General features: G+C 50.0%; 1 protein-coding gene across 1 annotated transcript; it reads right to left on the bottom strand.

Moving 5' to 3' along the window:
* Positions 1-1143: 1143 nt before the first annotated feature.
* On the bottom strand, positions 1144-2706 carry LOC141027270 (uncharacterized). Its single transcript, XM_073504258.1, has 4 exons — positions 2328-2706; positions 1823-2217; positions 1563-1704; positions 1144-1472 (listed from the first exon to the last, which is right to left on the bottom strand). Exons 1-4 carry the CDS (start codon positions 2704-2706, stop codon positions 1144-1146), a joined length of 1245 nt encoding a protein of 414 aa, XP_073360359.1.
* Between the last annotated feature and the right edge of the window lie 23506 nt (positions 2707-26212).

The following is a 26212-nucleotide window of genomic DNA, read 5'->3' as shown; positions in this document are numbered from 1 at the left end:
CCCCTCGCGAGTACTTAGACTTTCAAAATGTTGAGCGCGAGCGAAACACCCACTGGGCCGGCTGGCGGCAATCCGGCAGGGCCGGGTTGGCGAGCAGCCGGCCGTGCGGTAACTTATAGTGGTAGGGCCGGGTTGGGCGACCCGGCGGTTCTTGACTTAGTGCTCGTGGCGCGCTGGTGCTTTGGACTCATGTGCTTGCCAGCCGATAGCCGAAGCCGGATCTGCGGCTTAGGGCGAAGCGAGAAGCTTATGGCGATCCAACGCGTTTGAGAACCGCTAAGGAAAAATGATGGGTGGCCAAGCCGGCCAGCCCCCGAGCCCCCGGGTTGAGCGAGTCGACCCGGTGGCCGGGTTTGGCTTAAGATTAAAGTAGTGCACAAATGTAGGAGACACAATAGCTTGGTCGCAAAAGGAGGCAGCCCCCGAGCGTCGTTCGGGGACCCACAGTTTCAGACGGTTACTAAAGGCAGCGATACATACGTGCACTCGGCTAACAGTAAAACGGGCGGAGGAGCTCCGCATTCCATGGTCGGGTTGTTTCTTTGCCGGCGGTGTCCCTCTTGCGCTTGTTTGTCTTGCGGGCGTCGATGAGGTAGTACGCGTTGCGGTCGCATAAGGCCTTGCTGACGATGAAGGGGCCCTCCCATGGGGAGGACAGCTTGTGTTGGCCAGTCTGCTCTTGGATGAGTCGGAGGACGAGGTCTCCCTCTCAGAAAGCGAGGGGCTTGATCTTCTTGCTGTGGTAATGCCTCAGTCCTTGCTGGTAGATGGCTGAGCGACTGAGCGCTAGGAGACGTGCTTCTTCAAGCAAGTCGACGCCGTCTTCGCGGGCTTCCTTTGCTTCGGCTTCTGTGTACATCGTGACGCGCGGCGAGTCGAACTCGACGTCGGTCGGGATGATGGCTTCTGCTTCGTAGACGAGGAAGAACGGGGTGAACGCGGTCGACCTGTTTGGCATGGTGCGGAGACTCTAGAGGACGGCCGGCAAATCGTCACGCCAACTGCCGGGTGAACGGATGAGCGGCTCGATGAGTCACGGCTTGATGCCGGATAGGATGAGACCGTTGGCCCGCTCGACCTGGCCGTTGTATGCGGATGTGTGACGGAAGCCAGGTCGAGGCGGATGCCGGAGACGGAGCAATACTACGCAAGCGCACCCATGGCGAAGTTGGTGCCGTTGTCCGTGATGATGCTGTTCGGCATGCCGTAGCGCACCGCGATGTCCTTTATAAATCGGACGGCTGTTGGGCCGTCCAGCTTCTCGATTGGCCTTGCCTCGATCCACTTGGTGAACTTGTCCACCGCCACCAGCAGAGGCGTCATGCCGCCTTGAGCGGTCTTGAAGGGTCCCACCATGTCGAGTCCCCAGACCGCAAAGGGCCAGGTGATCGGGATGGTCCGGAGTGCTGACGCCGGCTGGTGGCTGCTCTGGCTGAAGTGTTGGCATCCTTCACACTTGAGGACGAGCGACTCTGCGTCTTCGAGGGCCGTGGGCCAGTAGAAACCATGGCGGAAAGCCTTGGCCACCAGGGACCGCGAGGCGGCGTGGTGCCCGCACTCGCCCTGGTGTATGTCGAGGAGGATCTCGATGCCCTTGTCCTGCTCGACGCAGCGTTGGAACACACCGGTGGAGCTGCGCTTGACGAGCTCGTTTTTGATGATGTTGTAGGTGGACGCTCGGCGCTGTACTTGCCGGCTTCGGTCCTGTCCATGGGAAGGACCCCGTTTTCCAGGAACTCCGAGATGGGCAGGGCCCGGGATGGTGTCGCGCCCCTGGCAAGGACAGCCAGCACGACGGGTTCCGGGGCGGCAGCCCTCGTGCCAGGTTCAGCGGCCCCTGGGCCGGGTTGGGGTGTGGTCGGGCTGGCTGGAGTAGTCCTCGGGCCGGGTTGAGGCGCGGCGGGTCAGTTGGAGCAGTCCCTGGGCCAGGTTGAGGCGCGGCCGGGTCGATTGGAGCAGTCCTCCGGCCGGGTTGAGGCGCGGCCGGGTCGGTTGGAGCAGCCTGCGGGCTGGGTCGAGGCGCGGCCGGGTCGTATGGGACGTGGACGGACTCGGAGTCTGGAGACGGCTTGACGGACGGCTTGTGTAGATGCTCGAGGGAGACGTCGGACGGAACGGACTGCCGGGACGAGGCGATCTTGGCGAGCGTGTCGGCCCCTTCATTCTCTGCGCGCGGGAGGTGGAGGAACTTGCAGCCCCGAAGAATCCGGATAGCTTCTGGACGAGGAAGCGGTAGCTCGCCATGTTGGAGTCATGGGCGTCCCACTCGCCGGAGCTCTACTATACCACCAGGTCCGAGTCGCCGTAGCATAGGATGCGCCGGATGCCGAGTTCCTTGGCAAGCCAGAAGCCGTGCACAAGGGCTTCGTATTCGGCGACGTTCTTGGAGGCGGCGAAGTGGATCTGCAGCGCGTACTTGAGTCGGTCGCCCTTGACGGAGGATAGCACGATGTCGGCCCCTAGGCTGAGTCGCATCTTCAAGCCGTCCAAGTGCATGCACCAGTGCATCGAGTCCAGCGGCGGCAGGTACTGGGTCTTGGTCCAGTCAACGAGGAGGTCGGCCAAGGCCTGGGACTTGATCATGGTGCGGGGCTCGTAGAGGATAGTGTGGCCGGCTAGCTCGAGTGCCCACTTGGCGACCCGGCCAGAGGCATCACGACACCCGATGATCTCGCCGAGAGGGGCTGTACTGACCACGGATGACATGCTCTTGGAAGTACTGCTTCAGCTTCTTGGCGATGAAGTACATGCCGTAACACATTTTCTAGTAGTGCGGGTAGTTCTGGTTCGAGGCGGAGAGCACCTCGCTCGGGTAGTAAATGGGATGCTGGACGGCTTGGACCCTGTCCTTCTCTGGTCGCTCGACCACCATCACCGTGCTGACCAACCGCGAGGTCACGGCGATGTAGAGCAACAGCAGCTCCTTCTCGGCCGGTGCGGCCAGGACGGGTGCGGTGGAGAGCATGCGCTTGAGATCCCAGAAATCTTCATCCGCCTGGTTGTTCCACTAGAACGGCGCCGTCTTCTTCATTAGCTGATACAGGGGCAAGGCCCTCTTGCCGTGCCAGCTGAGGAACCAGCTGACCGAGGCCAAGCAGTCGGTGAACTTCTGGACATCGCGCAGCCGAGCCAGCTTGCGCATGCTCTCGATGGCATTGATCTTCTCCGGGTTCGCCTCAATGCCGCGCTCCGAGACGAGGAAGCCGAGTAGCTATCCGGTCGGGACGCCAAAAATGCATTTCTCCGGGTTGAGCTTGACCTTGTACTCGCGCAGGTTGGCGAAGGTTTCCTTTAAATCATCGAGGAGTGTGAGGTGTTGCTTGGTCTTCACCATGATGTCGTCCACGTAGACGTGGATGTTGCGGCCGAGTTGCGGCAGCAAGTATTTCTGCATGCAGCGCTGGAAAGTGGCGCCGGCGTTCTTCAAGCCGAACGACATGGTGATGTAGCAATACGCCCCGAAGGGCGTGATGAAGGACGTCTTCAGGGCGTCGGCCGGGTCCAGCTTGATCTGATGATAGCCGGAGTAAGCATGCAGGAAGGACAGGAGCTCACACCCGGCAGTCGAGTCAATGACTTGGTCGATCCGCGGGAGGGCAAACAGGTCTTTGGGGGAGGCCTTGTTCAGGCTGGTGTAGTCGATACACATGCGCCAGGTCTTGTTCTTCGTCAGGACGAGGACTGGGTTGGCCAGCCACTCGGGGTGAAACACTTCCATGATGAAGCCGGCCGCCAAAAGCTTGGCAACCTCTTCACCGATGGTCCTTCTCTTCTCTTCGGAAAAACGTCGTAGGGGTTAACGGACAGGCTTGGCGTCCTTGCGGACGTGAATTTTGTGCTCGTCGTACTTCCTTGGGATACCCAGCATGTCCTTGGGGGTCCATGCAAAAATACCTCGATTCTCACGGAGGAAGTCGACGAGCTCGCCTTCCTATTTGCTGTCGAGGTGGGTGCCCACGACAACGTACTTGCTGCAGCTGGGGTCCTCCGGGTTCAGCTTCACCTTCTTGGTCTCCTTGGAGGGCTTGAACGCGGCTTCGTCGGCTGGCTCCTCAGTCAGGATCTGTGCGGCCGATGCTTCTTGGGCCAGGGCGACAACCCGGTCGAGCTGGCGCCGCTCCTCGGCTATGACCAGCGACTCGGCCAGCTTGGCGCCATCTCGGGCACAGTCCAGGGACTTGCGGTAGTCGCCGATGACGGTGATGAGGCCCTTCGGACCCGGCAGCTTCATCTTCAGGTAGCCGTGTGTGGTACGCGCTGGACAGGTCCACCACCTCGAACCAGATCGGCTCGCGTCAGAAGTGACTGTTGTCGCCGAACAGGACGTCGAGCTGGACCCGGCTGATCGGGGAGCAGGAGAGGCCGGGGACGATGCCGTGGAAGATCGTCCGGGTCGGCTCCAGGTCCTTCACCTCGAGGCCGAGCTTGGTCATGGTGTCGCGGTAGAGGATGTTGATGCTGCTGCCGCCGTCGACGAGAACCCGGGACAATTTGCATGTGCGCCGGGGTGCGACGATGGTGTGGTCGAGGACGAGGGCGTAACCACCCGAGTTCGGCATGACGGCCGGGTGGTCCTCCCGGGTCCAGGTGACCGGGCGCTCCGACCAATGCATGTACTCTGTCTTGGCCGGGATGATGGTGTTCACCTCCTACCGAAGGAGGCACTCGTTGCGCTTGTTGTCGCCGAGGCTGGTGAAGAGGACGTAGGTCGCATTCTGCGTCGGTTAGGGGTCGTCGCGCATTGTGCCGCCGGCTGGAGGTGGCGGCGGAGGTGGAAGCGGCTGGCCTGCTCCCGGAGCCGGAGCCGGAGGCGGTGGGATGTCGCTCCTGGTGATGCGCTTGGTGATGGCGCACTGTCGGAGCGTGTGCGTGGACGGCCTCGCGCCGCTGGGGTGCTTGCAGGGAGCGTCGAGCATCTCCTCGAAGCTCATGGCGGGCTTTTCATGCCGTTTTGCCGGTGTTCCGGCGTTTGGTGGCCGGCTCGGCCGTGGGCGCCTGCTCTGCAGCCGCAACGAGCCGGTTGTCGTAGCGCTGAGCCGGTTCATCGGCCTTGCGCTTGTTGTTCTACTAGTTGTGCTGCTGCTGGCTTCCCTCGCCGGCCGGCTTCGGAGGCGGCACCGTCTTGGCTTTGCCGGCTTCATCCAGTGCCACCTGGATCTTCATGGTGGAGTCGGCGTTGGCGTACTTGTCCGCCATCACCATGAGCACGGCCATGGTGGCCGGCTCGGAGCGCAAGAGCTTGTGCTTGAGGAGGGTGCCGTCTCGGCACCCGTTAACGAAGTACTGGATTTCTTGGACCTCGTGGACGCCATCGCAGCTGTTCCGGAGCTCGGTCCAACGTGCGAGGTACTTGCGGCCGGTTTCTGCCGGCCCCTGCACGCACATGGCGAGCTGACTGGGGCGGCCGGGTCGCTTGTAGGTGCCAGTGAAGTTGCGTATGAAGGCCTGCTCGAAGTCGACCCACGTGTTGATGCTGCCACCCGGCAGACTGTTCAACCAGGTGCGGGCCGACCCCTGGAGCATGAGGGGTGCGTAGCGTACGGCGAAGCGGTGGTTACCACCGGTGATGCCGATGGTGGTGGTGTAGTCGGTGAGCCAGTCCTCCGGCTTCACGGTGTCGTTGTACTTGGGGGTGTCGCAGGGGAGCATAAACCCTTTGGTGAAGGGCTCGCCCCGGATGTGTGGCCCGAAGCACGTCGGTCCGACGGGGCCGGTCTCCTCCAGCTCCTGGGAGACGGCGAGTCGGTCAAGGCGGTGGCGAGCGTCGGTGTCGTCGATGGCGCGCGGGCCTGGCCGGTCGGTGACCGCGCCGCGGGGGACCGGGTCGCCTGGAGTCGGACGTCCACCGGGTTGGGGCAGGGGGTCGAGGCGGCGCCGGGCCTCCGAGGTCGGCTCATCCGCCAAGCCGCCAGCAACCGTCGGGGCGATGTAGCACCGGGTCCGGGTGCGGTCGGAGTGTACCTCCCCGGGTGGTGAAGACGCCGTGTGCTGGTTGTCGCCGGGTCCGGCGACTCGGACGGAGCCGGATCCGGCTGGCTTGGCGAGCTGGTTGAGGCGGTCCTGTTGTGCGTTGGCCGCGAGGAGGAGGCCGTTCACCCTCTTGAGGCGATCCTGCATCTCCTCGCCTGCGAGCTGATCCAGGCCGACCGCGGCCACCTGGGCGGCATGCATGTTGTTCACGGGAGTCTCGTAGACGGGAGGGAGGGCGCCGAAAGCGCGCCCGATCGCGCCACCCCGGGCTCGCACGTCGGCGACCCGGCTGGGCTCAGGCGCGGCAGGTGTGAAGCCGTAGGCGGCGTCGCGCTCCAGCTGGGCGGAGTCAAGGCGACGCTGCGTGGCAGCGAGCGTCTCGGTGAGGTCCAGCAGGCACTGGCGATCCTCGTCGAGACGAGTTCAAGCCTCGACAATGTTGGAGGCGTCGATGTCGGTGCCAACGGGAACGCGGAGGCTCTGCATCGTGGCGCGCAGCGGGTTGGGCAAGCCGGCCCTATCCGCCGCGGCCTTAGCTTCAGCGGCCTTCCTTGTCGGGCTCAACGAGGAGGAGGCGCCGGTGTCGGTGACGAAAGCCTCCACGCATAGCTCCATTGCTCCGGCCGGAGCGTCGTCGTTGGCGGAGAGCGGAGCGTTGGAAAAGCTAAGTACCTCACGGGGTACTCGCCATCCATAGGCACGTCGGAGATGCGCCGCATGGCGAAGGAGGCGGCGAGCGCGTCGATGACGTCGTCCGCCAGCATGACGGGCTCGTCGAAGTCGGAGAAGATCCCCGTCTGAAGCATGCTCCCGACTAGGACCTTGAGCTGCCCCACGGTGGGCCCAACTATCATGGTGGGCGCACGGCAGATGCCTTGGGATGGCTAAAGATAGGAGGAGGCTCGAGGGCACTGGTAGGCTCCAGAGGCGAGGTCGGCATGAGCGAGCGCGGGACGCAAAACATACCCAGGTTCAGGGCTCTCCGGAGAGATAACACCCCTAGTCCTGCCAAGAGTGGTTTATATGTAACAGTACAGAGTTGCTCCTAGAGATGTATAGAGGAAGGAGGACGCCTGGCCAGGGCTGAGGCAGCTCCCTCTCCTTGGGTGCTGCTTGCTAGGTGTGTGTGTGTGTGTGTGTGTGTGTGTGTGTGTGTGTGTGTGATCGCCTGTGCGAATGAAAGAGTTGCTCGTATGCATGAGGGCTCCTGGGGGGTTTTATAGGTCAACCCCCAGGGGTACAATGGTAATGTTACAAGGCCGTAGGGCTGGGTCGTCAGTGTCCAGGAACCCAGTGATGGGACCCGCCGGGTGCCAAGGCTCGCCGGGTTCGCCGGGCGTGGGCCCCATGCTCCTAGGGGCACTGTGTGCTGTCTTGTCGGTCGTCAGGGCGAGGCCGAGTCGAGTCAGCTACAGTGGCGCTCTGTTAGTTCGCCGCTTGCCGGCGTCATGGGTGATGTCGGGTGCACTGTTGCCACGCCAGCCCTGGTCAGCGGGTAGGTGGGGGCACTGTTGCCTCGTCGGGCTGACCAGAGGCATGGGCGGGGCACTGTGGCTTCGGTCATCAGTTGGCGGAGACTCGTCCCATCGTACGGCTGGGATGGGATGGCCGCTGACCCTTGGCCGGGTTTGGAGAACACGCCAAGGGCGGTGCTGGCTTGTTGGAGAAGTCTTGAGCTTGGTTGTTGGGGCCGAGTCGAGGAGCCTGGCCGGGTTGCAGAGCCTGGCCGGGTCGCAGGGCCTAGCCGGGTTGGGCGACCCGGCCAAGGGCGAGCCGGATCGAGGGGCGATGTTGGCCCCGTTGTTTTTGAAAAGGATCCGGGTTCCATTGCCTGCCTGGGGTTCATCCCCCCGACAGGCGGGATCCCATTTCTGGAAGTCGATTTCGTCGATCAAACAAGAGATTCTACTAGGGCTCACTGACGGTGTCCTGGACTGGGGGTACTCACCACGTCGTCTCCCGATTAGTTGGATTGGGCCGAGGACCCCCCCTGGTCGTTTACTCATGGGCCAGTTCGGACAGCCGAAGTATACACGATGAAGATTCCACAAGACTTGGTGATCAAGACAAGGACTCCTCTCCACCGGCGTATTCGGCTAGGACTCTTGTTATCCTAGGCCTCAGGTACATTATATAAGCCGAGGTCGGGCTAGTCGATAGGGATATGCTAGATCATTATGACATTACTCATCATACCCTTAGGTCTTAGACCACAACATATGATCTCGAGGTAGATCAACTCTTGTAACCCTATATTCATCAAGATCAATCAAGCAGGAAGTAGGGTATTACCTCGATAGAGAGGGCCCGAACCTGGGTAAAACATCGTGTCCCCTGTCTCCTGTTACCCATCGATCCATGACGCACAGCTTGGGACCCCCTACCCGAGATCTGCCAGTTTTAACACCGACAATGGTGTTTTCATTGAGAGTTCAGCTGTGTGATCGGCAAAGGATCAATGGCTCGACTGCAGATCAACTACGACGTCGGCGTCTTCGTCGCCGGCTCGACTGGTCACCTTGGCTCGACCGAGGACTGCGCCCTACATCTGATCGTCATATTCGGACGCGGGCCTCCATCAACATCAGCTCCGATCCCTATCATGATCATGGCGAAATCATCCTTGGAGCTTGGCGACTCAACGTCAACATTGCCCTCGGGCGACCGCGTTGTTTTTCCGAACAGCAAACTTCTATCCGCTGCCACCACCTACTCGAGCATTGTTTTGACGATTCCTTTGGTGTAATTGTGCAGAATTAAGTCTACAACAACCGTGCAAAATTTTGTCAAGTTCCGATGGAGGAATCTTCGGCAATCTATGATATACCAGAGCCCTGTCAAATCTGGACGGGAATCTGCACGAGTTTAGGGTATGGTCTCCAGCACCTAGCTCGGACGTCCTTTGTAAGATCCAACCGTTGATCAGCTGCGGAATTCCTATATCTACCACCCCTCAAAATCTCAGCTCGATCCGACCGTCCAAACTCCGGGAACCTTCCGATTAGTGCATCACTTTTCGGATCTGTTTTCTGCGAGAATACGGATCCGACCAGAATTCATGTTCCTTTATGAACGTGATATTGGACGACCTTCTTAAAGGAATTTTCTTCTAGGGTATTGTGCGTTGTTCTTAACACGTGCCCATAAAATTTTAAGCCTTCTCTGAGGCACTCTTCACCATCGCGCTGGTGTCAAACCAGTCTGGTAACATCGCACCACGTCTGCCGACCTGCGCTAGACAGATCGTCGCTTCATCGAGCTGAGCCTAACCTTATCGAATCATCAGCTCAGCAAGCCGAACAAGAGTTCAGCATCGTGAAGGATAAATCATCAACAACACCATCGCCCCACGGATTGCAGGGGTCAGGCGCGCCGACATCGCCGCTCAGTCACTTCATCAATCCGGCATTGACCACGTCACAAGTTCTGACCAGTGTCGGCATGGCCGCACTGTTGCTTCTTCAAGCCGATGTCCATCACGCTGAACTGCTTCAACACCTCGGCTGACATGGCAGCTGCAACGTCTCCTTAATTAGCGACCCGCTTCGACACCTCGGCTGGACTGGGGGATTTGCTATTTCTTCATCAACATACTCCGGTGACTTCGGCGTCACCAGCCGACTAGCTTCGTCACGTTAGCTGGACCGGGGGCTTTGCCTCGGCGAGCCCACCTTTGCCAGCATCGCCATGCCGTCGCTTTATCGCCCATCAGGCAATAGGTGTGCGGATCGAGTCCCAATTTTGGGAGTAACCTTTCTTCAGATTGCTACAACAGATAAACCAGGTGTTATTAATCCAGGTATTTTTTTCTTCCTTGGGTTTTTTTTCAAGGAATTATTACTCTGGTTTGTTTCATTATCTGTACACAGGTCTATCAAATGGTGGTCGTATTAACGACGGTCGCGTGGTGGTTCGGTCAGTTTCCGTATACAGTTCGGCGAATGCCGCATCCGGAACTCGGACCGGCCTGTGAATTCAAGCTTTGCCACGCCTTCACCGCGTCACGCCAACGCCCTGCATCGACATTGACTTCGGCGCTAGGCCACTTCTCTTTAAATAAATTATTTTTGCAAAAAGCAATTATCCTTTTTGGACCACACTATTTTATGTGTGTAGGTGTTCGACTTCGACTGCGTCGCGCGGTCACTTCGGCAAGCCGACGTCGTTGTCCCAATCGGCATAAATCGGCTCGCGTGATCACCTTGTTGGTCGAATCGCCATACCGACATGTTCGGTTGCCTCAGGGACTTCGGCATCGCTGAGAGAGCTCTACCTCATCGAGTGTTCGGCACACTGGCCATATTTCTTTTATTACTCACTTCGCATAAATTATTAATTATGCAACATTTTTTCAAATTTATTATTATTCCTATTATCTCCGGCTTGCACTATTTTCTGTGCACAGGTAAAGGATTCGGGTCGGGCAGCGCTGTCACCTTGGCGTACTGATGTACCACATCACCTCGGCTGGACCGAGGGCTTCGTCATCACTTCATTAACCCACGCCGGGGACTTCGGTGTCACACTGCCGGCTTGCATTGGCCGTCCTATGTCGACACTTCGAAGTGCCGAGCTCTTCGCCCCGCTACCTCGGGACCGGCTTGGGGGCTGGGACCTTGTCCCGTGATACGTCTCCGTCGTATCTATAATTTTTGATTGTTCCATGCCAATATTATGCAACTTTCATATACTTTTTGGCAACTTTTTATACTATTTTTGGGACAAACATATTGCTCCAGTGCCAGTTCCTGTCTGTTGTATGTTTTATGTTTCGCAGAATATCCATATCAAATGGAATCCAAATGGGATAAAAACGGACGGAGAATATTTTTGGAATATTTGGAGAATTCCGGAAGAAGAATCAATGCGAGACGGTGCCCGAGGTGGCCACGAGGCAGGGGGCGCGCCCTTGACCCTCGTGGGCCACCCGTAAGGTGGTTGTTGCCCTTCTTCGGTCGCAAGAAATCTAATTTTTGGTAAAAAATCACGGCGAAGGTTTCAGTCCAATCGGAGTTACGGATCTCCATATATATACGAAACGGTGAAAGGGCAGCACACGAGAGCGCGGAAATAGAGAGAGACAGATCGAATCTCGGAGGGGCACTCGCCCCTCCCATGCCATGGAGACCATGGACCAGAGGGGAAACCCTTCTCCCATCTAGGGAGAAGATCAAGGAAGAAGAAGAAGGAGGGGGCTCTCTCCCCCTCGCTTCCGGTGGCGCCGGAACGCCGCCGGGGGCCATCGTCATCACCGCGATCTACACCAACACCTCCGCCATCTTCACCAACATCTCCATCACCTTCCCCCCTCTATCTACAGTGGTCCACTCTCCTGCAACCCGCTGTACCCTCTACTTGAACATGGTGCTTTATGCTTCATATTATTATCCAATGATGTGTTACCATCCTATGATGTCTGAGTAGATTTTCGTTGTCCTATCGGTGGTTGATGAATTGGTATGATTGATTTAATTTGCTTGTGGTTATGTTGCTGTCCTTTGGTGCCCATCATATGAGCGCGTGCGTGGATCACACCATAGGGTTAGTTGTATGTTGATAGGACTATGTATTGGAGGGCAAGGGTGACAGAAGCTTCAGCCTAGCATAGAAATTGATGCATACGGGATTGAAGGGGGACCAATATATCTTAATGCTATGGTTGGGTTTTACCTTAATGAACGTTAGTAGTTGCGGACGCTTGCTAATAGTTCCAATCATAAGTGCATAGAATTCCAAGTCAAGGATGACATGCTAGCAGTGGTCTCTCCCACATAATACTTGCTATCGGTCTAGTAAAGTAGTCAATTGCTTAGGGACAATTTCGCAACTCCTACCACCACTTTTACACACTCTCTATATTTACTTTATTGTGTCTTTATCTAAACAGCCCCTACTTTTTATTTACGCGCTCTTTATATTCCTGCAAACCTATCCAACAACGCCTACAAAGTACTTCTAGTTTCATACTTGTTCTAGGTAAAGCGAACGTCAAGCGTGCATAGAGTTGTATCGGTGGTCGATAGAACTTGAGGGAATATTTGCTCTACCTTTAGCTCCTCGTTGGGTCCGACACTCTTACTTATCGAAAGAGGCTACAATTGATCCCCTATACTTGTGGGTTATCAAGACCTTTTTCTGGTGCCGTTACCGGGGAGCAATAGCGTGGGGTGAATATTCTCGTGTGTGCTTGTTTGCTTTATCACTAAGTAATTTTTATTTGCTGTTCTTAGTTGTTCTCTATCTTAAGTTATGGATATGGAACATGAAATACCAAAAAAATTAGGTGTACTTGCTACTCATGGAGATGAGGAACCTCCTAAAACCCTCGATGCTCATTATGTGACAGATATTATGTACTACTTTGATAATCCAGAGAAAACCCCATTTAATTTGGTAATGGAGTAACGTTGGATCAATGTGAATACTTTAGGGATTATCGCTTGACACAAAAAGGGAAACTATTATGGGATCAAATTTATATATTGAAGTGGTATGCTCGGCAAGTATGCTTGAGTTATGATTATACTTGTTGCTCTAGGATGAAGGCTCCACACCTTCCCTTTTCATGCAAATTTAATGACAATAAAACCTTAGCTTCTTATGCTAATGGTATATATGATTACTATGATGTGGAACAAATAGAAGAATTTGTTGTTTTTATGGGTGCTTATGAAATTGAATCTATGTTTAAAGAGTTTAAAGAGTTTGAAGATTTTGATGATGCTGTTTATAGACCTGAAAATTTAGCTATCCTCAAATATTTCTATGAGAATTATGAATACAATTCCGATATTAATGCACTTATTGAGAAAGTCTCCGCTGTCCAAGAAGAGACTAATATTTTGCAGGAATCTATGGAAGAAGAAGTTGATGAAACTGTGAGCTCATTCGATGAAAAAGATGAGGAGGAGAGCGAAGAACAAAAGGAGGAAGAGCGGATTGATCACCCGTGCCCACCTTCTAATGAGAGTAACTCTTCAACTCATACATTGTTTAATTTCCCTTCATGCTTACCGAAGGATGATTGCTATGATGACTGTTATGATCCCTTTGATTCTTTTGAAATATCCCTTTTTGATGATGCTTGCTATGCTTGTGGCCAAGATGCCAATATGAATTATGCTTATGGAGATGAACTTGCTATAGTTCCTTTTGTTAAACATGAAATTGTTGCTATTGCACCCATGCATGATAGTCCTATTATGTTTTTGAATTCTCCCAACTACACTATATTGGAGAAGTTTACCCTTATTAAGGATTATATTGATGGGTTGCCTTATACCGTTGCACATGATGATTTTTATGAATATAATATGCATGTGCTTGCTGCTCCTACTTGCAATTATTATGAGAGAGGAACTATGTCTCCACCTCTCTATGTTTCCAACACGATAAAATTGTAAGAAACTGTTTATACTATGCATTGGCCTTTACTATGTGTGCATGAATTGTTCTTTTATGACATGCCGATGCATAGGAAGAGAGTTAGACTTCGTTATTGCTTGATATATGTTGCTTTGTGCTCACTACTAAATGCCAAATCATTGCTAATTAAAATTGTCTTTGATATACCTTGGGATCCGGGTGGATCCATTACTTGAGCACTATATGCCTAGCTTAATGGCTTTAAAGAAAGCGCTGCTAGGGAGACAACCCGGAAGTTTTAGAGAGTCATTTATTTCTGTTGTGTGCTTTTATAAAGTTTAGAAATAAAAATAATGTGCCAAGGTTTTCCTTTAGGATGTTTACAATGCTTGTTGGTTTGTGCGGTGCAGGACAGAAACTTTGGCTGTAGTACGCGATTTTTATTTTTTTACTGGAATGTCAAACGGTTCTTATTCTTTTTGCACTGTCTTTCTATACAAATTTTTTATTTTTCCTAATGTTGGCAGAATTTTTCAAGTATCAGAATTATGGTGAATGTTCAGATTATTACAGACTGTTCTGTTTTAGACAGATTCTGTTTTTGATGCATAGTTTGCTTGTTTTGATGAAACTATCAATTTATATCAGTGGATTAAGCCATGAAAAAGTTATATTACAGTATACACAATGCAAAAACAAAATATGAATTGGTTTGCAACAGTACTTAGAGTAGTGATTTGCTTTATTATACTAACGGATCTTATCGAGTTTTTTGTTTATGTTTTGTGTGGATGAAGTGTTCGATGATCAAGGATGTCTCGATGTGAGAAGAAGGAAGAGAGGCAAGAGCTCAAGCTTGGGGATGCCCAAGGCACCCCAAGTAAGTATTCAAGGAGACTCAAGCGTCTAAGCTTGGGGATGCCCCGGAAGGCATCCCCTCTTTCTTCAACAAGTATCGGTATGTTTTCGGATTCGTTTCGTTCATGCGATATGTGCAATCTTGGAGCGTCTTTTGCATTTAGTTTTCATTTTTATTTTATGCACCATGCTGGTATGAGATAGTCCTTGGTTTATTTATAGAATGCTCTATGCACTTCACTTAAATCTTTTGAGTATGGCTTTATAGAATGCTTCATGTGCTTCACGTATATCATTTGAAGTTTGGCTTGCCTGTTTCTCTTCACATAGAAAAGCGCCATTTGTAGAATGCTCTTTTGCTTCACTTATATTTGTTAGAGCGTGGGCATATCTTTTGTAGAAAGAATTAAACTCTCTTGGTTCACTTATATCTATTTAGAGAGATGACAGGAACTGGTCATTCACATGGTTAGTCATAAAATCCTACATAAAACTTGTAGATCACTGAATATGATATGTTTGATTCCTTGCAATAGTTTTGCGATATAAAGGTGGTGATATTAGATTCATGCTAGTGGGTAGTTGTGGATTGTAGAAATACTTGTGTTGAAGTTTGTGATTCCCGTAGCATGCACGTATGGTGAACCGTTATGTAACGAAGTTGGAGCATGAGGTATTTATTGATTGTCTTCCTTATGAGTGGCGGTCGGGGACGGGCGATGGTCTTTTCCTACCAATCTATCCCCCTAGGAGCATGCGCGTAGTACTTTGTTTCGATGACTAATAGATTTTTGCAATAAGTATGTGAGTTCTTTATGACTAATGTTGAGTCCATGGATTATACGCACTCTGACCTTTCCATCATTGCTAGCCTCTTTGGTACCGTGCATTGCCCTTTCTCACCTCGAGAGTAGGTGCAAACTTCGCCGGTGCATCCAAACCCCGTGATATGATACACTCTATCACACATAAACCTCCTTATATCTTCCTCAAAACAGCCACCATACCTACCTATCATGGCATTTCCATAGCCATTCCGAGATATATTGCCATGCAACTTCCATCATCATCATATACATGACTTGAGAATTTAATGTCATATTGCTTTGCATGATCGTAAGATAGCTAGCATGATGTTTTCATGCTTGTCCTTTTTTTGATGTCATTGCTACGCTAGATCATTGCACATCCCGGTACACCGCCGGAGGCATTCATATAGAGTCATATCTTTGTTCTAGTATCGAGTTGTAATGTTGAGTTGTAAGTAAATAAAAGTGTGATGATCATCATTATTAGAGCATTGTCCCAGTGAGGAAAGGATGATGGAGACTATGATTCCCCCACAAGTCGGGATGATACTCCGGACGAAAAAAAAAAAGAGAAAGGCCAAAAAAAAGAAGAGAAGGCCCAAAAAAATGAGAGAAAACGAGAGAAGGGGCAATGTTACTATCCTTTTACCCCACTTGTGCTTCAAAGTAGCAGCATGTTCTTCATATAGAGAGTCTCTTGAGTCATCACTTTCATATACTAGTGGGAATTTTCATTATAGAACTTGGCTTGTATATTCCAACGATGGGCTTCCTCAAATGCCCTAGGTCTTCATGAGCAAGCAAGTTGGATGCACACCCACTTAGTTTCAGTTTGAGCTTTCATATACTTATAGCTCTAGTGCATCCGTTGCATGGCAATCCCTACTCCTCACATTGACATCAATTGATGGGCATCTCCATAGCCCGTTGATTAGACGCGTCGATGTGAGACTTTCTCCTTTTTGGTCTTCTCCACATAACCCCCATCATCATATTCTATTCCACCTATAGTGCTATGTCCTTGGCTCACGCTCATGTATTGCGTGAAAGTTGAAAAGGTTTGACAACATCAAAAGTATGAAACAATTGCTTGGCTTGTCATCGGGGTTGTGCATGATGTGAATATTTTGTGTGGTGAACATGGAGCATAGCCAGACTATATGATTTTGTAGGGATAACTTTCTTTGGCCATGTTATTTTGAAAAGACATGATTGCATTATTAGTACCCTTGAAGTATTATTGTTTTTATGTCAAATGATAGACTATTGCTTTGAATCACTCATATCTTAATATTCATGCCATGATTAGATACATGATCAAGATTATGCTAGGTAGCATTCCACATCAAAAATTATCTTTTTATCATTTACCTACTCGAGGACGAGCAGGAATTAAGCTTGGGGATGCTGATACGTCTCCGTCGTATCTATAATTTTTGATTGTTCCATGCCAATATTATGCAACTTTCATATACTTTTTGGCAATTTTTTATACTATTTTTGGGACTAACATATTGATCCAGTGCCCAGTGCCAGTTCCTGTCTGTTGCATGTTTTATGTTTCGCAGAATATCCATATCAAACGGAACCCAAACGGGATAAAAACAGACGGAGAATATTTTTGGAATATTTGGAGAATTCCGGAAGAAGAATCACGAGGTGGCCACGAGGCAGGGGGGCGCGCCCCTGACCCTCGTGGGCCACCCGTAAGGCAGTTGATGCCCTTCTTCGGCCGCAAGAAAGCTAATTTTTGGTTAAAAAAAACACGGCGAAGGTTTCAGTCCAATCGGAGTTACGGATCTCCATATATATACGAAACGGTGAAAGGGCAGCAGACGAGAGCGTAGAAACAGAGAGAGACAGAGAGACAGATCCAATCTCGGAGGGGCTCTCACCCCTCCCACGCCATGGAGACCATGGACCAGAGGGGAAACCCTTCTGCCATCTAGGGAGAAGGTCAAGGAAGAAGAAGAAGGAGAACGCCGCCGGGGGCCATCATCATTGCCGCGATCTACACCAACACCTCTGCCATCTTCACCAACATCTCCATCACCTTCCCCCCTCTATCTACAACGGTCCACTCTCCCGCAACCCGATGTGCCCTCTACTTGAACATGGTGCTTTATGCTTCATATTATTAACCAATGATGTGTTTCCATCCTATGATGTCTGAGTAGATTTTCGTTGTCCTATCGGTGGTTGATGAATTGCTATGATTGATTTAATTCGCCTGTGGTTATGTTGTTGTCCTTTGGTGCCCATCATATGAGCGCGCGCATGGATCACACCATAGGGTTAGTTGTATGTTGATAGGACTGTATTGGAGGGCAAGGGTGATAGAAGCTTCAGCCTAGCATATAAATTGATGCATACGGGATTGAAGGGGGACCAATATATCTTAATGCTATGGTTGGGTTTTACCTTAATGAACGTTAGTAGTTGCGGATGCTTTCTAATAGTTCCAATCATAAGTGCATAGAATTCCAAGTCAGGGATGACATGCTAGCAGTGGCCTCTCCCACATAATACTTGCTATCGGTCTAGTAAAGTAGTCAATTGCTTAGGGACAATTTCGCAACTCCTACCACCACTTTTCCACACTCGCTATATTTAATTTATTGTGTCTTTATCTAAACAGCCCCTACTTTTTATTTACGCGCTCTTTATATTCTTGCAAACCTATCCAACAGCGCCTACAAAGTACTTCTAGTTTCATACTTGTTCTAGGTAAAGCGAACGTCAAGCGTGCGTAGAGTTGTATCGGTGGTCGATAGAACTTGAGGGAATATTTGCTCTACCTTTAGCTCCTCGTTGGGTCCGACACTCTTACTTATCGAAAGAGGCTACAATTGATCCCCTATACTTGTGGGTTATCATCCCGCCGTAAGCTCGGGTCGTGCATCGACACCGAGCACATTAACCAGCTAAGTCGCTTTTATGCTCAGAACTTCCAATTTTAAATTTTGTTCGGTTCGACCAAGCATTATACTTTTTTGGCTAAAAGTTGTATGTGGAAAACTTCCTTGTCAAAACTTTGTTTGTGATACACAAATTCAAATAACCCGTTTACTTGGGGGCTTCCTTTATGAAGCCTTTACTCTTGCATATGATTATACTTGTATGGCTTCGTTCCTTGTTAGTGTATTACGCCACAATATGCACCATGTTGACTTAAATGTTCCGTAAGCTGGGTTGCCTTGCTCCTGTGTTTACCCCTACATTCCCGATTGTTCGTCTAGGGAGTAAAGGGAGCACCTCTACGATTGTCATGATCGGGTCATCCGAGCTCGGACCTCAGACTGGGTGAAGCCGAAAGCTAGCGCTCTTATTGTTTTTAATCATGGTCGGCACACAACGGAACTCATTGATGTCTACTACGCAACCGTCTTCTTGTAGACGTTGTTGGGCCTCCAAGTGCAGAGGTTTGTAGGACAGTAGCAAATTTCCCTCAAGTGGATGACCTAAGGTTTATCAATCCGTGGGAGGCGTAGGATGAAGATGGTCTCTCTCAAACAACCCTGCAACCAAATAACAAAGATTCTCTTGTGTCCCCAACACACCCAATACAATGTTAAATTGTATAGGTGCACTAGTTCAGCGAAGAGATGGTGATACAAGTGCAATATGGATGGTAGATATAGGTTTTTGTAATCTGAAAATATAAAAACAGCAAGGTAACTAATGATAAAAGCGAGCACAAACGGTATTGCAATGCGTTGAAACAAGGCCTAGGGTTCATACTTTCACTAGTGCAAGTTCTCTCAACAATAATAACATAATTGGATCATATAACTATCCCTCAACATGCAACAAAGAGTCACTCCAAAGTCACTAATAGCGGAGAACAAACAAAGAGATTATTGTAGGGTATGAAACCACCTCAAAGTTATTCTTTCTGATCGATCTATTCAAGAGTCCATAGTAAAATAACATGAAGCTATTCTTTCCGTTCGATCTATCATAGAGTTCGTACTAGAATAACACCTTAAGACACCAATCAACCAAAACCCTAATGTCACCTAGATACTCCAATGTCACCTCAAGTATCCATGGGTATGATTATACGATATGCATCACACAATCTCAGATTCATCTATTCAAACCAACACAAAGTGCATCAAAGAGTGCCCCAAAGTTTCTACCGGAGAGTCAAGACGAAAAGGTGTGCCAACCCCTATGCATAAGTTCACAAGGTCACTGAACCCGCAAGTTGATCACCAAAACATACATCAAGTGGATCACATGAATATCCCATTATCACCACAGATAAGCACGGTAAGACATACATCAAGTGTTCTCAAATCCTTAAAGGCTCAATCCGATAAGATAACTTCAAAGGGGAAACTCAATCCATCACAAGAGAGTAGAGGGGGAGAAACATCATAAGATCCAACTACAATAGCAAAGCTCGCGATACATCAAGATCGTACCACCTCAAGAACACGAGAGAGAGAGATCAAACACATAGCTACTAGTACATACCATCAGCCCCGAGGGTGAACTACTCCCTCCTCGTCATGGAGATCGCCGGGATGATGAAGATGGCCACCGGTGAGGGATCCCAACTCCGGCAGGATGCCGGAACAGGGTCCCGATTGGTTTTTGGTGGCTACAAAGGCTTGCGGCGGTGGAACTCCCGATCTATTTTGTTCCCTGATGGTTATAGGGTATATGGATATATATATATAGGCAAAAGAAGTCGGTCAGGGGAGCCAGGAGGGGCCCACGAGGGTGGGGGCGCGCCCAGGGGGCAGGCGCGCCTCCCTGCCTCGTGGCCACCTCGAAGCTTCCCTGACTTCAACTCCAAGTCTCCTGGATCACGTTCGTTCCAAAAATCACGCTCCCGAAGGTTTCATTCCGTTTGGACTCCGTTTGATATTCCTTTTCTGCGAAACACTGAAACAAGGGAAAAACAGAAACTAGCACTGCGCTCTGGGTTAATAGGTTAGTCCCAAAAATAATATAAAAGTGCATAGTAAAGCCCATTAAACAACCAAGATGGATAATATAATAGCATGAATACTTCATAAATTATAGATACGTTGGAGACGTATCACTCATGAGTACAAAAATCTATTGCACAAGTCTCATAGTAACAATGAGCAACCGAAGAAAGGTATCGGTGGGGGTACTATTTTCTTCGAAGATGCTTCTTACACTTCGTCAGTAATATAGCATAAGTTCCTTGAGCGCGCTTTGTCTGTGACAGCCTTATGGCCTGATTGCCTGGTTATCGGAAACACCATCGATATTCTCGACAGGTGGAGTACATAACACTTTTCGGCCCTTGACCGAAGAGGGAGAAGCCGACGGTCGGTTAAGACGCGTTTAAAGTTCGGGTGAACACAGATATGATATAAGTAATTCGGTACATACAATCATTATACATAAAATTGTTTTACCCAAGTCACTTGGGGGCTCTTAAATTAGTATGAGTCGTTTTATAGTAAATGTGTTTTCTTTTTGGTCGTTGCAAAGTCTTTTTCTACCGCTCCATTTTTGACTCGAGTGTATGGTCAATAGCCGGATAGCCTGTCTTCTCTCTAAACGCCGCTCGAGTTCAGTTTGCTAAACTGGCCTCGGAGAAGTACTCCGTCTTCGGGATAAGGATATTGAAGCCGTAGGCTGACCCGCTTGAAAGTCTTGAGATCGGATGTGTCATGTTAAAATACGACAGAAGCACAATTTTTTCTTTTTTCTTCAATTTTCGGATTGGCACCGAACACTTGATCTAGTTCGGACGTCAAGTTTTTACTGAAGTTCTTGGCTTTCCAAGCATAAGTCTCGCAGTGCAATGCCGGACACCTTTAGAGATTCAGCAAAAACATTCTCGGATATTGCTATATATGCATTGGTTTCGAATTGTGTCTTCGGTCAATAGTAGGGTTGCCCGGCTCCTGTGCTTGCCTCTTTCGTTCCACTTTGTTCGGCTAGTTGTGCAAAGGGAGAACCACTGCGATTGTGCTTCCAGCTCGCATGGTTAAGCACCTCAGTGGAGAAAGCCGAAAACTGACTGTCACAATAAGCGTAAACTGGTCAGCGATCCGATGACGGTGTTAAATGACGGGCCGTTCATAACATTGGCCGAAGTGTTTACGGCTTGACCTTGGTTGTCGCCGAACACTAACCGGGGGCTAGTAACTAGCCTCCCAACTTTAAGCTCCTATGACTAAGTGAAAGTTATAAACCCCGCATATCTGATTGGCTTGTTTCCGCTAACACAACCGCCTTCGGGCACCGAGACGTCGGCTAAGGGTTGTTTTGTTATTGCAGAAACACCCTGCGTAGCATCTACAAAGGGGTGTAAGCCGACAATGGGCCACTTTCAAATGATAAACGGTCCAACAGAGTCAAAATAAACATATATCATCAGTGTTGTATTCATTATACAAGCACTGCCTTTCGTAATTATCGTTATAAAGCCCTAAATATACATCGATTTGACTTAAGATTTTGGCCAAGCTTGGTTGCCTGGCTCCTGTGCTTACCCCTACATTCCGGATTGTTCGGCTAGGCGGTAAAGGGATCACCTCTATGATTGTTAGTACCGGGTCAACCGAGTTAGTACCTCAGACTGGGTGAAGCCGAAAGCTAGCGATCTTAAACGGTATAATTGGTCGGCAACGACAGAAGTGAAATTTTTGGTTCATTAATACCATAGAGTTCGGGAACTTTCCCCGAGCTAAATCCTCAATATTTTCCTCCCACATTGATCAGAGGTGAGGTTTCATGATCATGATTAGCATGACAACCCAAAGAAAGGAGCCGATAGCGGGACTATTTTCTTTGGAAGACATTTCTTATGTTAAACTGTAATATAACATATCTCTTTGCGTACCTTTATTTGTAAAACCATATGGCCAGATTGCGTTGTTTGTTGTAAATCTTCGCCCTCATAAAGGCTTTATAAAGTAGGACAAACACTCCCTGGCTTCTGGCCGAGGAGGTTGAAGCCGATGGTCGGTCAACAAAGTTTTGTACAATGCGGATCCGAGCATTAATGATGTAAAGTACTTGGATACATAGAATCACTACACACAATTTGTGATTTTACTCTGGATATCGATCCTTAATTCGGCCACCCGTGCCCGCATTAAGGCTCGGGGGTTACTGGGCTTCGGGCTTATCATTTACTAATATTAAAGGGGCACCTCGATCCCCTGATCTGGTGTTGCCACCCGACCAGTGTCTCGGGGGCTACTGCATTGCTTATTCAATGCAGAGAATTCAAAGTGCTTAGTGCTCAGCTTGACCGAACTATAGGCAAACGCGTCTTCGGACAACAACAGGTACCATCTGGACCTATCTGGCATCAAGCTAATATAGTACGGCAACTTCTCAAGACCCTCTCTCAAGGGCTCATTCGCCGATCACTATTATCTCTAATATATTACACTGTGTTTCTATTCCTACGTATGCTGCTGAGCTAGGAGTTGATCCTCAGGCCGAATTCGTGCATCGACCTGAGTCTCAGGGGCTACTAGGATCAGCGGTTTCTTGTTTTCCTTCAGGTGCATCTCGGGTTTTAGACTGACACACACCTTGAGGGTTACTAGTTATACATATTGACAGCAAATAAATTTACACGCATCAAAAATCAGACCAAGCCCGAGGTGGTGCATCACCTCGGAAGCAGTCCGGCATGAAGCTCGGATGCAAGTGGCTGGCTCTATAGAGGGCATTTCCGGCATTAAGCTCGGTTAACCTCCTTTAAACTTCTTCAAGCCAAGGTGATCTATGACACCTCGGATATAGTCCGGCATTGGAGCTCGGATACAGTCCGGCATTGGTGCTCGGCTGCAAAAGATACCTCGAATGCAGTCCGGCGTTGGAGCTCGGATGCAAGAGGACACCGCCGCCCAGGAACAACTTCGAACCCGAGGTGGGCATAAAAATAACAAGCCATTGATAAAGGCCGATAATTTAAAGGGGCTCCTCGGATACCCGACGTGTAAACTCTTCGGATTTACTTCGGCGATCCTCGAAGATCGAAGATAAGAAGATTTGTTGAACCAGTTTTCAAGACCGATGACCGAAGACGAAGAACAGTAAGGAAGAATCAAGGAGCATCCGCAACTTGATGACCGGTTCAGGGGGCTACTGACGGTGTCCTGGACTAGGGGGTACTCACCACGTCATCTCCCGATCAGTTGGATTGGGCTGAGGACCCCCATGCCATTTACTCATGGGCCAGTTCGGACAGCCAAAGTATACACAAGGAAGATTCCACAAGACTTGGTGATCAAGACAAGGACTCCTCTCCACCGGCGTATTCGGCTAGGACTCTTGTTATCCTAGGCCTCTGGTACATTATATAAGCCGATGCCGGGCTAGTCGATAGGGATATGCTAGATCATTATGACATTACTCATCATACCCTTAGGTCTTAGACCACAACATATGATCTCGAGGTAGATCAACTCTTGTAACCCTATATTCATCAAGATCAATCAAGCAGGAAGTAGGGTATTACCTCGATAGAGAGGGCCCGAACCTGGGTATAACATCGTGTCCCCTGTCTCCTGTTACCCATCGATCCATGACGCACAGCTTGGGACCCCCTACCCGAGATCTGCCGGTTTTGACACCGACACTCACTACTCCATAAGCAATGGAGAGGGGACCCTCTTCTGGTTAGATCCTTGCATGGGCGGCTCTCCTCTTTTGCGTTGAGTTTTCAAACTTGTTTGTTATCTGCTCAAGCCCGTTATTATTGGTTTCCTCGGTCGTCCTCAATGGGAATTGGAACGTCTCGTTCCGACGAATGGTTGGGCCCGAGGAAACCGTTTCTTGGGTCGGCCTTTGGGCGGCCCTCCCACTGATGCTTTCGGATGATCCAAACGTCATGTCTTGGCGTTTCCCCCTCCGAGGTTCTTCTTTGTTTGTTTGGCATAATGCGCCCTATGATGACGGTCCACTCTATTGTTTACCACTCCTTCTTGGAAAGCGCCTAACCTATGAAGATCAAGATCATTGTGTGGCAACTTTTGCGTTATAGCCTCTGACTTGGTTTCTCGAAACTCATGCCAACCAGATCGGGAGTATGAGATGCCTCGTCTGGTTAATGTTTGTGGCTATTGTTGGAAACTGCTAGTAGGCCTTTCGCCCAAAGCCCAACTAAATTATGAAATTCTCTTGGCCCATTCATGCACACATGTGAGTGGTGTGAGTGAGACTAAAGTTTAGACCCACCCCGGAAGTTGAGTGAGACTTGCACCTCTTTATAAGGTGAGCTCTTCTACCACTTGTATGAGCATGAGAAGAGGAGACCTACACGCGCGCTCCTCCTCCTCGCTCGCCTCGTCATGACGTGTCGCGGGTTGCAGGATTGAGCCGAGCCGAGGACAGAGCTATGCACATTGTCTATATTTTTCTGCTCGGGAAAAAATAATGAGTCATTAATTAATAATTAACGGATGCATTAATTCTTGAACTGTTTCCGATTCTTTTGGATCGCGACTCGGATGTGGGGCTTACTCCCACAACCTACCCGGACTGCATTATATAGTCTGCCACATCGTATGGTTTTGCACCACTATTCCAGATCATTGCGTCGCCACGCAAGTCTTCTTCATCCCTTCTTTCGGCGTGCACCGCGAGAAGGGACAGCAGGCCTCCGGAACCCCGCCTCTAGTGATCCTGTACGGGAGAGGGGCGATCAGGTTTTTGGGGAGCGCACTCGCGCGACTACTGGCAGCGAGGACTTCACCGACAACAACTTCTTCCCCGACCTCGGCAACCTCTTCCTCAACGACATGGGTGCCAACCTCAACGCCAATGGTGGTGTTGCTCCCGTTGCACCGTGTGTGATTTTTTCCTTCCTATTCGAGATCGTGGTAGAATTCATGTTTCTAGTCTGTGCCCTAGATTCGATCTGTTCATCTACTATGCTAGTCCGCATCATTAGTTTAGTCTCTATTATTGTTGTCATGATTTATTTAGTTCTTATTCGGATTAAATCTCGTAGTAATTTGCTCATATATTCAACTATCCAACAACCTGATTATAGGCAATTCGCTCTGAGTGGTTTTGCTGCGCATCTGAAGCCGCCTACCTTTAAGGGCGTGCAATATAAGCGCACGAGAGCGGTTTACTAGTTCCAGACCATGTACTGCTATGAAGCCACCAAGGGCAAGCCTAAGGGCAATCTTGAACCTGCACAGCAGGAAGCTTTTGAGAAGATCGATACCCTCTTTAAAGGCGCCCTTCTGAGTGTTCTGGACGATTCCATTGTGGATTCGTATATGTTGTTTGACAACGACAAGGACATGTGGGTTGCGCTCGAAGCCAAGTTTGGGGCCTCGGACACTGGCAGCGAGTTGATGTCATGGAGCAATTCTATGACTACAAGATGACTAATGAGCGTTCTGCTGTCCAGCAGGCCCATGAGATACAGTCGCTCGCAAAAGAACTTGAGTACTTCAAGTGTGTGTTGCTGGACAAATTTGTTGCCGGAGGCATCATTGCCAAGCTTCCACCTTCGTGGAACAATTTTTCTACTTCCCTGAAACACAAGAGATAGGAGTTTTCCGTTTTGGATCTCATTGGTACTCTTGATGTTAAAGAGAAGGCGAGAGCAAAGGACACACGTGCTCGAGTTTCTGAGGGAGCTTCCAGTGCCCACATGGTACAGAAGAAGAACTTCCAGCCCCATAAGTTCGAAAACAACAAGAACAAAACTCAGGCCAAAGGCAAGTTTGATACAAAGAACAAGCCGTCACGTTCTACCAACTTCAAGAAGAATTCTCATAAGAAGGGGAAGGGACTTTGCTATGTGTGCGGTCATCCTAATCACTGGGCTCCGAAATTTCCTAACCGCTTTGAGGAGCGCGAACATGAGAAGAGCGGCAAGTCCGCTAATGTTGTCATCAGTAATACTGATATGAAGGAATCAGGGTACGTTATTTTTCCTACCATCCTTTCAGTATTTCAATCCCCTGATTGGTTAATTGACACAGGTGCAAATGTACATGTTTGTGCTGACGCCTCCATTTTTTCTTCTTACCAGGCCACAGGGACTTCTCCCGTGCTGATGGGGAATGGGCCACATGCCATTGTTCGAGGTGTCGGTACGGTCGATCTGAAGTTTACTTTGGGGAAGATCGTGCGCCTAAAGAACGTTCATCATGTGCCCTCCATCAATAAAAATCTCATTAGTGGTTACCGTTTATATGGAGATGGTTTTAAGTTGGTTTTTGAGTCCAATAAAG

The sequence above is a fragment of the Aegilops tauschii genome, chromosome 7 (genome assembly GCF_002575655.3).
Source record: "Aegilops tauschii subsp. strangulata cultivar AL8/78 chromosome 7, Aet v6.0, whole genome shotgun sequence".
NCBI classification, from domain to species: Eukaryota; Viridiplantae; Streptophyta; class Magnoliopsida; order Poales; family Poaceae; genus Aegilops; species Aegilops tauschii.
This window is presented reverse-complemented; position numbering and strand designations above follow the sequence as displayed.

Bases quoted from the DNA above. Each gene is read 5' to 3' on its own strand.
- LOC141027270 (XM_073504258.1), bottom strand. From the start codon at position 2,706: ATGTCATCCGTGGTCAGTACAGCCCCTCTCGGCGAGATCATCGGGTGT. The intron at 1,705-1,822 runs GCACGAGGGCTG...TCCCATGGACAG, and splicing joins CCCAGGGGCCGCTGAACCTG to GACCGAAGCCGGCAAGTACA. The intron at 1,473-1,562 runs GCGAGTGCGGGC...TCGAAGACGCAG, and splicing joins CCTCCTCGACATACACCAGG to AGTCGCTCGTCCTCAAGTGT.